General features: G+C 37.8%; 1 protein-coding gene across 5 annotated transcripts in view; it reads right to left on the bottom strand.

Annotated features, from left to right (window-relative positions):
* Window positions 1-12,213, bottom strand: part of LOC136843731 (protein argonaute-2-like) — a 645,860-nt gene that overhangs the window by 259,352 nt on the left and 374,295 nt on the right. For all 5 annotated transcript variants that reach the window (XM_067112367.1, XM_067112365.1, XM_067112370.1 and 2 more), the window contains one exon: window positions 4,162-4,347. In XM_067112367.1, the coding sequence (XP_066968468.1) occupies window positions 4,162-4,347 (186 nt within the window). The remainder of the gene's footprint in view (window positions 1-4,161; window positions 4,348-12,213) is intronic.

Consider the following 12,213-nt stretch of genomic DNA (forward strand, 5'->3'; position numbering starts at 1 on the left):
CTCAGAAATTCTTTAGTCACTTTGTCGTAATTTTTGCACTGTTTTCTATTAGCCGTTACATAAAGTTTTATATATGAAAATATTTGAAATTTCATGTAAAATACAACAAAATATAACTCATGGTTGTAGCTTTTATCAATTTTGACAAATTTTCATATAAATCACGATAAGTGCCAAAATTTCAACCTTCGGTTAACTTTGACTCGATCGAAATGGTTGAAAAATGCAATTGTAAGCTAAAACTCTTACATTCTAGTAATATTCAATCATTTACCTTCATTTTGCAACAAACGAGAAGTCTCTAGCACAATATTTCGATTTATGGTGAACTTTTGAAAAAACTTTTTCCTTATGTCTGCACTAACTCTGCTGGAAATCTCAGAAATTCTTTAGTCACTTTGTCGTAATTTTTGCACCGTTTTATATTTGCAGTTACATAAAGTTTTATATATGAAAATGAGCACAATTTCATGTAGAATACAATAAAAAATAATAATGGTTGTAGCTTTTATCAGTTTTGAAATATTTTCATATAAATCACGATTTCATATAAATCACAATAAGTGCTGAAATTTCAACCTTCAGTCAACTTTGGCTCGACCGAAATGGTCCAAAAATGCAATTGTAAGCTAAAACTCTGATATTCTAGTAATATTCAATCATTACCTTCATTTTCCAACAAACGAGAAGTCTCTAGCACAATATTTCGATTTATGGTGAACTTTTGAAAAAACTTTTTCCTTATGTCCGCACTAACTCTGCTGGAAATCTCAGAAATTCTTTAGTCACTTTGTCGTAATTTTTGCACTGTTTTCTATTAGCCGTTACATTAAGTTTTATATATGAAATTGTTCGAAATTTCATGTAGAATACAACAAAATATAACTCATGGTTGTAGCTTTTATCAATTTTGACAAATTTTCATATAAATCACAATAAGTGCCAAAATTTCAACATTCGGTTAACTTTGACTCTTTCAAAATGGTTGAAAAATGCAATTGTAAGCTAAACCCCTTACATTCTAGAAATATTCAATCATTTACCTTCATTTTGCAACAAACGAGAAGTCTCTAGCACAATATTTCGATATATGGTGAATTTTTGAAAAAAACTTTTTCCTTACGTCCACGCTAACTCTGCTGAAAATCTTGTAAGAGCCTGATGCCGTCTCTTCCAAACACGTGTGTGTTCGTCGTCCATCGGAGTGGACAAGACAACAAGAGCATCTCGTTTTCTTTCTCTAAAGGAACGCGATTTCAACCATACAATATTTCCGTCTGCTTCTCCCTAACCATTGCTGTCTTGATGTATGTACAGTCACCACTACTTGCATTGCCATGCAAGCATTCTAAGCATGTACTCATAATGTTCCAACAAATCTTCTGTATCAAACTGTGTTTATGTTTCTGTTTGTGAATACGCCAAACGTCTTGCTACTCCGATGGACGACGAACACACGTGTTTGGGAGAGACGGTGTCAGGCTCTTACAATCTCAGATATTCTTTAGTCGCTTTGTCGTAATTTTTGCACAGTTTTCTATTAGCTATTACATAAAGTTTTATATATGAAAATGTGCAAAACTTCATGTAGAATACAACAAAAAATATCTCAAGGTTGTAGCTTTTATCAGTTTTGACATTTTCATATAAATAACGATAAGTGCTGAAATTTCAACCTTTGGTCAACTTTGACTCGACCGAAATGTTCGAAAAATGCAATTGTAAGCTAAAACTCTTACATTCTAGTAATATTCAATCATTTACCTTCATTTTGTAACAAACGAGAAGTCTCTAGCACAATATTTTGATTTATGGTGAATTTTTGAAAAAACTTTTACCTTACGTCCGCGAGCGCTGACTCTGCTGAAAATCTCAGAAATTCTTTGGTCACTTTGTCGTAATTTTTGCACCATTTTATATTATCCGTTACATAACGTTTTATATATGGAAATGTGTGCAATTTCATGTAGAATACAACAAAAAATAACTCATGGTTGTAGCTTTTACCAGCTTTGAAATATTTTCGTATAAATCACAGTAAGTGCCAAAATTTCAACCTTCAGTCAACTTTGACGCGACCGAAATGGTAAAAAAATGCAATTGTAAGCTAAAACTCTGACATTCTAGTCATATTCAATCATTTACCTTCATTTTGCAACAAACGAGAAGTCTCTAGCACAATATTTCAATTTATGGTGAATTTTTGAGAAAAAAAAAAAAAAAAAAAAAAAAAAAAAAAAAAAAAAAATTTTCCTTACCTCCGCGCACGCTAACTCTGCTGAAAATCTCAGAATTTCTTTAGTCACTTTGTTGCAATTTTTGCACCGTTTTATATTTGCAGTTACATAAATTTTTATATATGAAAATGTGCGCAATTTCATGTAGAATACAACAAAAAATAATCATGGTTGTAGCTTTTATCAGTTTTGAAATATTTTCATATAAATCACGATTTCATATAAATCACGATAAGTGCTGAAATTTCAACCTTCAGTCAACTTTGACTCGACCGAAATGGTCGAAAAATGCAATTGTAAGCTAAACCTCTGACATTCTAGTAATATTCAATCATTTACCTTCATTTTGCAACAAACGAGAAGTCTCTAGCACAATATTTCGATTTATGGTGAATTTTTTAAAAAATCTTTTTCCTTACCTCCTCGCACGCTAACTCTGCTGAAAATCTCAATTTCTTTAGTCACTTTGTCGTAATTTTTGCACCGTTTTACATTTGCAGTTACATAAAGTTTTATATATGAAAATGTGTGCAATTTCATGTAGAATACAACAACAAATAATTCATGATTGTAACTTTTAACAGTTTTGAAATATTTTCATATAAATCACGATTTCATATAAATCACGGTAAGTGCTGAAATTTCAACCTTCAGTCAACTTTGACTCGACCGAAATGGTCGAAAAGTGCAATTGTAAGCGAAAACTCTTACATTCTAGTAATATTCAATCATTTACCTTCATTTTGCAACAAACGGGAAGTCTCTAGCACAATATTTCGATTTATGGTGAATTTTTTTTTTTACTTTTATATACGTCCGTGCATTATGAATTCATGCATCATTTTGTGATATTTTCTCTGTTGCTTTGACCGTTTTACAATTTGTTATATACCAAAACAATTGCAATTTAGTGTACAATACCATGAAAAAAAAAAAAAACATTAGCTTTAACCGTTTTGCTCACAGCGCGATTTTATACAATTATATATGAACATTTTTTTTGCATTGTCATATATTCCAATATTTATATAAGATGATATTTTTTTTCATTTCTGATGGTTGCATACTAAACTTCAGGCAATGAGAAAAAAAGGAGCCAAAAAATTAACTCTTAATCTTAAAAACTAAGCGTGCTGTGATTTTTGAAAACAACTTTCTTTTCGCTTCGGCGCTAACTCTTAAACCGCGCCGGCATACGGCAGACACTTTTGTAAATAGAGGTTCGGCGTTTAAGGGTTAATATGGCTTCAAAAAGGCAGAATGGTCAAAATTTGAAGTTTTTTTATGAAAAGCTCTGTCAAAATGCAGGTTATGGCTTTTTCAAGAGACCCAAAGGATTAAAAGTAAGGTTTTTTTTATGATTTTTGACAACGTCTCAGGTTATGCCGATTTTCGGCTTACATCGCGGCATAGGAACAGAACCCCCGACGTAATTAGGGGACTCCCTAGACTCCTTTCTGGCACCTCTGTCCTCCATCCTCACTTCAACATTGTAACGTCTGACTTGCATTGGGCAAGGGACGGGTGCAAATAAAATGTGCAGCAGTTAAATCTGGGAAATAATGATAAATGAGGCAAGTACAGTGCATTTAAGCATCGATGGTGGAACATATGCTGTGCTACTACTATACTGATTTCCTACTGTCTGTCAGATAATACATTGAAAGACCACAAATGTGTACATTGCATATATGAGTGATAGGGTTGTGATGAAATAAACTGTATTATAAAAATGGTTCTAAATTTGTATTATATAAAAAATTTGCCCTAATAAAGAACTAACACAAACAGTCACAACTTTAGTTCATTACTATGTCTGAAAACCTAACCTTACCAGGTGGAGACACACCTGTAGCCAAAACTTATTTAAACCAAGATTATTGTCTACATGATGGATGAAGACAAAAAAAATGGACAGTCTTACCTGATCTGCTACTGTAAACTCCAGTGATTTAATAATAGGGTCCATATTGAAATCAACTTCCTTCCTCACATTGCAAATATTCTGGAGCCTTTCACGAGGAGGTTTCGCAGTTGATTTTATCAATACTGCTAACTCAGCTTCATTAAGTTTTCTTTTGTCTTTCTGTCCTTTGTGAATTTTACAGAACTGAAAAATAAAAAAACACGAGGTTTACTACACAACATTATCTTGAAATGTCACTTACTGCATCGATTCTTTAAATCAACAGAAAACAAATCATGGCATCTATACTGTAGTTCCTTAAGTATTCAATTTTTCCAGAATTAAATATCAAACATATGTATAAAAAAGGGGAGGGGGAAGAATACTGTATACAGTATATATATATATATATATATATATATATATATATATATATATATATATATATATATATATATATATATATATATATATATATATATATATATATATATATATATATATATATATATATATATTATATATATATATATATAATATACAGCATACATATATAATTATAATTGTGTATATATATATATATATATATATATATATATATATATATATATATATATATATATATATATATATATATATATATATATATATATATATATATATTATATATAATACACACACATATATATATATTTTTATATATATATATATATATATATATATATATATATATATATATATATATATATATATATAATATATATAATAAAAATGTTTCACTGGAAACAATTTTCCCCTCTATGGATAATCTGAAAGGTACTTTAGTAGTATAAATTAAAAAGTAATCCCTTAATTATCTGGATCACCATTATCCGTAACTCAACACTGTCCCAAAGAAAGACTCCGGTCAGCAAAGAGTGATTCTGGATCTGTCGCGTCTAAATCTTTATATAAAATGCGACAAATTTTGCATGCTTACCGTAGCTCAGGTACGGACTCTACTTCCGCGTGGACCCGTCACCACCTCTATCGATCTTTCAGACGCTTACTATCACGTCCTGGTTGCGCGGAACTTCTCTCCGTTCCTGGGTTTCAGACTCGGGAAACAAGCCTACTCCTTCAGGGTCATGCCTTTTGGTCTCAATATAGCCCCCAGGATATTTACAAAGCTGGCGGAAACGGTAGTGCAGCAGCTCCGGTCCCGAGGGATCTCCCTAGCAGCGTACCTGGACGATTGGATAATTTGGGCTCCAACAGTCCTAGAGTGCCGGAAGGCTACGGCCATGGTCATCGAATTCCTGGAGTCGTTAGGCTTTCAGCTGAACAGAGAGAAATCCCGCTTGACTCCGGAGTCCCGGTTCCAGTGGCTGGGCCTCCAGTGGGATCTGTCCTCGTACACGTTATCCCTTCCGCCGTCCAAGCGGAAGGAGATAGCTTCCCTTACCAGGAAATTTCTGAGGGACAAAGCAGCATCCCGCTGGTCCCAAGAGAGAATCCTCGACTCCCTTCAATTTGCCTCAGTGACGGACCTGCTATTAAAAGCAAAATTAAAGGACATAAACAGAGTGTGGCGGAGTCGAGCCAATGTCAGGCTCAGAGACAAGGTCTCCTCCATCCCACGAATTTTAAAGGCGAGACTGCGGCCTTGGTCCACAGTCAGCGGCCTGTCCAAGACAGTCCCACTTCAGTTCCCTCCTCCGGCACTGGTGGTTCACACAGACGCCTCATTAAGCGGCTGGGGAGGGTATTCGCCAAAACAAAAAGTACAAGGAACATGGTCTACAATGTTTCAACGGTTCCAAATAAACATCTTGGAAGCTATGGCGGTATTTCTAACCTTAAAGAAAATCCGCCCCCCCAGCCGGATTCACATCAGGCTGGTGTTGGACAGCGCCGTGGTAGTTCATTGCATCAACAGGGGCGGCTCCAAATCAGGTCGCGTAAACCAGGTGATGGTAGCTATTTTCTCCCTGGCGAACAAGCACAGCTGGCATCTGTCAGCCACCCACCTAGTGGGAGTGCGGAACGTGGTGGCGGATTCCCTGTCCAGAACAACTCCGTTGGAGACTGAGTGGTCTCTGGACGGAGAGTCTTTCAATTGGATTTGCCGCCGGGTTCCGGGACTCCAAGTGGATCTGTTCGCGACGGAGAGCAACTACAAGCTTCCCTGTTATGTGGCCCCGAACCTGGACCCTCAGGCTTATGCCACGGACGCAATGACCATAGACTGGAACAATTGGGAGAAGATCTACTTATTTCCCCCAATAAACATGTTGTTGAAAGTACTGCACAAACTCAGGTCATTCAAAGGTCAACTGGCCCTGATAGTGCAGCAGATAATTGCATATTTCATAAGAATCGTTCAGATAGTGAAACAAGCATGAAATTTTGCACAAGTGCTCTTTAAAGTTCCTCTATCAGAAAAGGGCGCTGGCCCATAAAAAAATTTAATATGGCGGCCAAATTCCAAGATGGCGGCCAGTATCGACAGATTTTGGCTAATTTTTCACTAGAATGGCATGTATTTGCTTCTAGCAATATGGTAAAGCTCTTCCATACTATTTCTTGTGAATATTATGTTTCTGTAGCTTCCCAGTACAGTTTACCTTTAAATATGGGGGCTATATGGCTGCCAAGAAAAGGTAGAAACAATAATTATAATGAGAAATAATGCCCGTTCAACAATTATCGTTTTAAGCATGGATCTTGGTTTCTGTGGTTTTAGATCCCAATGAGGCCATCTCTTTCGAATAACTCATCAATTTTGAAGGAAAATTAATAAATGTAAAAGAGTGTATGTCTGCACACAACCAGGGCACACTGGTGACATCACTGCTGTGTAACTCAGCATGGGGTTCAGTGCCAGCTAATCCAGCTTTACTAATCCTGTAGTCTTAGACTAGTAGTTGTAGTATAGTTTAGTTTAGTGTCCCAAATGCTTTCTAACAGCCCCAGACCAGCTATAGTTAGATAGCCGCACCTGAATAGACAGGATGTACCAGCGCGGGAGAGCCGAGCCAAGGGTATGGGGGCTGTACATGATGGTTCATGTACTTACCCGGATGGTGTACAGATCACACGGGACTTAAATGGCACTGGATGAATGATCGGGCTAGGTGTAGGAGACCGAACCTAGTTGAATCCCATACAGGAATGTGTGCTTTGTTTAAGGTGGTAAAAGGATAACCCCTCGGCCTTAATCAAAAGTGAAATCATGGCAGAATGTGATGCCAATCCAATATTGAGCAGTAGAAAAACAAACTGGAGTTTGTGTTGTCTTTGTCAGAAGGACAAAAGAGGTGAGCACTTGACATCACCTCCAAGTCATCATGTCCTAGACCATGATGGGTACACAATGCTGGCAAGGAACATTCCCATGTTCAGTGAAATTAATGAAATGCCACTGATAATGGATCCAGCAAGGCTGGATGAAGGTGATGGCATAGAGGCCACTCTCAGGAAAAATGCAGCAAAATACCATGTGAACTGTCGCTTGTTGTTTAACAACACTAAACTGGACCGTGCAAGAAAGCGACAATCCAATGACCAGACCAGCAACACTGAGACTAGTCGTGCAAAACTGCGCCGAACCAGTCATGACAATGAAGTTTGCATTTTCTGTGAGAAAGTGGCACCTGCATCTGATCTCAGACAGGCTAGTACTAAGGGCCTTGACTTGAAATTGCGTGAATGTGCAGAGATACTTAGTGATGGCAAGCTCCTTGCTAAGTTGACTGGTGGGGATGTCATTGCACAGGAGTTTAAGTATCACCATGCCTGTCTTTGTGCCCTCTACAACAGAAAAAGGTCCTACCTGAGGAGCCTTGAGAAAGACCAAGGTAGCACTGAGTCAGAATCAGATGTGTATCCACTAGTTTTGTCAGAACTGATGACATACATTGTTGAAAACAACCTTTGTTCAGATGATCCAGTCACATTTCGGCTGGCAGATATTTGCCACCTCTACCAACAACGTCTCGAACAATTAGGTGTAGAGTCACCAAGTGTAAATTCCACGAGACTCAAAGACAAACTTCTGGCAGAAATTCCAGAACTTGAGGCTCATAAATCTGGCAGAGATGTATTACTTGCATTTCAAAGGATGTGGGAAAAGCACTTGCTCAATCATCTGATCTTTCAGAGGCAGTTATCATTGCTAAAGCAGCAAATATTCTCAGAAAGTCTATACTTGATCATCAGTCACGGTTTGATGGCACATTTTCTGAGGCTTGTGTACGAAATTCTGTGCCTCCTCTCCTGCTCCAGTTTGTAGGGATGGTTGAGCATGGGGCTGACATCAAGTCACAGTTATGATTTGGAGCATCAAAGTCAGACCAGGCCATTGCACAGCTCATGCAGTTCAACTGCTACTCCCGATACAAAGAGGGAGCAACAACTCACAGACACTCCAAAGACAGAGAAACACCATTCCCAGTCTACATGGGACTCTCAGTCTATGCCAAAACCAGGAAGAGAAACCTGGTTGAAATGCTACATCAGTATGGCCTCAGTATCTCTTATGACAGAGTACTGGAGGTCTCTGCACAGTTAGGAGATGCCACAGTTAGCAAATATGTGGAGGAGGGTGTGGTCTGTCCCCAGTACTGCGAAAAGGGTTGTTCACCACTGCAGTGATGGACAACATCGACCACAACCCATCTGCAACTACTGCCACTACCTCCTTCCATGGAACTAGCATCTCCATATTTCAGCACCCCACCAAGGAGAACACTGGACAGGAAAGACAGCAACTAAAGTTTGCACCTGAGAAAGTGAGGTCGGTGCCTGAATTGCCGGACACATTCACAAACATCTCACCAGCTTCCTTTCAAACAAAGAACCCTGTGCCACCAAACACTGCAATACCAAAGCCACCCACCAACCAGGGGAGCTCTCCTCCAACACACCAAGCGTGCTGCGTACCAGGCTGGTTGTGTGTGGGGGCAGGCCACCCAGTGTCAGCCACAGCCAGAGAACCCTGCTGAGTGGGGATGGCAAAAGTCTGGTGAAGCATGGCAAGTCCTCTGGACAACCAACTCGCCCTTAGCCAAGAGTTGCCAACAGCTTACCAAATGTGGATGCAAAGCAGGCTGTCGGGAAAGGTGCAAGTGCTACAAGCTGGGTCTTCCCTGCACAGCTCTGTGCACTTGCAAATGTGAAGTCTAGATAAATATTGCCCTCTCTTCAGTAGATAATCTAGCTTGAGCATCCAACGTGTCATGCTATGCCTACCTTCTTATCCTCGAATTTTTCAAAGGTGTAGGTTGAGAGACCTATACATAGATTGGTTGCGTTTAGTCCGTATTTCTCTTCTTTTCTTTTTATGGTTACAGTCTTAGACACAATGTTGTATGTGACCATACCATTACTATTTCAGTTGAAAATAGCATATTAGTTAAACTGTCTGATCACATGAATATACCATTAAATAAAAACAGTTGGTCTCTATGTCTGCTAGCGCTGTGGATAGAAAAAAAAACTTTTATGGCAACCATTTTGTACGCCATCTTGGTTACAATTCATTTAGTAAGGGTTTTCAATAAAATGTGTGGTATGGAACATTTTTATAACCTAAAGTCGAGGTTTAAAAAAAAAAAACTGGCATATTCCATCCAATAGATGCTCCCAAACCAGTGAATCTCAACATAGATGGCGGCCATTTTGAAAAATAGCCGCCATCTTGGATTTTCAGGTGGCCAGCGCCCTTTTCTAAGAGAGCGTAGTCTTAGGAATGTTTGTGCCAAATTTCATGCTTGTTTCACTATCTGAACGATTTTTACAGCAATCTGCTGCACTATGATAGCCCCTTATTGGCCGAAGAGCAACTGGTTCCCTCTACTTCAGGAACTCAAGTTGCAGAGTCATCAGATTCCCAATCCCAGATTGACCCAAGTAGTACAAACCAAGACTGTGTCAGCTTCCTTAAAAATTCAGAATGCCCTAGTTTTATGGACTTTGTAAAGTTCGCTGCTCAAAAGGGAGTAAACATTGACCCCGTTAACACTGTTTTAAGAATCAGATAAGAGAGATTCTACTCTCAGACAATATGACTCAGCAGTCAAGAAATTAGCATCCTTTTTGAAGGCATCTGAAGCTCAAACTATGACTACTAACCTAGCGGTTATCTTCTTAAGATCATTGTTTGAAAAGGGCCTTGCCCCGGCCACTATTACCACAGCTAAGTCAGCCTTGAAGAAGGTATTTTCATATGGTTTTAAAATTGACCTTACAGATTCTTACTTTTCATCTATCCCTAGAGCATGTGCTCGTCTGAGACCCGTATCGCGCCCACATTCTGTTACGTGGTTCCTCAATGATGTTCTTAAGTTAGCATCTGAGATTGACAACTCAAAATGCTCTTCTTTGGATCTGTTAAGGAAAACCTTATTTCTGATTAGCTTGGCTTCAGGTGCCAGAATTTCAGAGCTATTGGCTCTCTCTAGAGGTGATGATTTTGTTAGTTTCCTCCCGTCTGGAGAAGTCCTCCTTTCTCCTGACCATAGATTTTTAGCTAAAAACGAAGACCCTCAAGACAGGTGGTCCCCTTGGAAGGTGGTGCCTCTTCCACAGGACCAGTCCTTATGCCCAGTCTATACCTTAAAGTCTTAACTTTTAAGAACTCCACAGTGTAAGTCGGGTCCTCTTTTTATCAGAGAGAAAGGTGGAACTCTTTCGTTAAATGCTATAAGACAGCAAATTCTGTATTTTATTAAACAAGCCAACCCGGATTCAGTCCCTAAGGTTCATGATATCCGTGCAGTAGCTACTTCCACTAATTATTTTCATAATATGGATTTTGCCGAACTTACCAAATATACGGGATGGAAATCACCTCTAGTGTTTAAACGCCATTATTTAAAATCACTCGAAGCCCTAAAATTTTCAGCAGTGGCTGTGGGGAGTGTCATTCCCCCACCTTAATTATCCTTTATCCTTCTCCCCCCCCCCTGCCTCATTTACTTCTCTGCCTGCCCTTCTGGATCGATCATGCCTCACTGCCTTGCTCCACATAATTGATGTTATCATTGCCTTTAATATTATCTTTTTTGGTGATTGTATTTTGACATGCTGTGATTTTGGATTGTCTTAGGGGTACTGGGCTGTTTTTATTTTGCTCCATGTACCCCATAAATTTCTCATGTTGTAAATCTCTCTCTTTGTTCTTAGGTATAAGTTTATATTTACTCCTTGTAATTTTTGTATTATTGGATGTATTTTGCCTACTATATTTGCACTGTGTACCTATTTTTATATTCTACTCTTAAGGTTGTATTAATGTACTTACCTGTTACTAATCATATTTTCATGTGGAGAGATATTCTAATTAAATCCTTTTTCATAGCCTGTGTTTTTTGTTCAGATCACCTTGTCTTTTTTTCTGTAGTTTGCAGTCTTGGCATGATTCTCTATCACTATTTCGCCCCCCCCTACTTGCACATGCCAAGCCTGGGGGTGGTGCTAGTCTGGAATGAGTGTAGATGGCGCTGGAGTCGCCGGCCTGGCGGGCGGATGAGCGTGGGGGCTGGAACGGCTCACCGCTCTTTCCGAGGGGTTTTGACATGGGGATGTCTATCGAGTGTGGCTCTGTGGTTGTGATCCTTTCACTCACCCTTGGTTATACCGACGTCTTCATTGTGGAAGACGCTCGATCTGGGGGTAGTAACCCCAGCATTCCTGAAAGCTCTTTTTTCTCTGGTATATCTAGCATTTTATACTTAGAAATTCATGTTAGTATGGAATTTCACCAGGTGACACAGGGCCTTCCTCAGAAATAGATTTTTCCTTTGTCAAAATCCTTATATATATATATATATATATATATATATATATATATATATATATATATATATATATATATATATATATATATATATATATATATATATATATATATATATATATATATATATATATATATATATATATATATATATATTATATATATATATATATATATATATATATATAATATATATATATATATATATATATATATATATATATATATATATATATATATATATATATATATATATATATATATATATATATATATATATATATGAATGT

Source organism: Macrobrachium rosenbergii, chromosome 12 (genome assembly GCF_040412425.1).
Source record: "Macrobrachium rosenbergii isolate ZJJX-2024 chromosome 12, ASM4041242v1, whole genome shotgun sequence".
NCBI classification, from domain to species: domain Eukaryota; kingdom Metazoa; phylum Arthropoda; class Malacostraca; order Decapoda; family Palaemonidae; genus Macrobrachium; species Macrobrachium rosenbergii.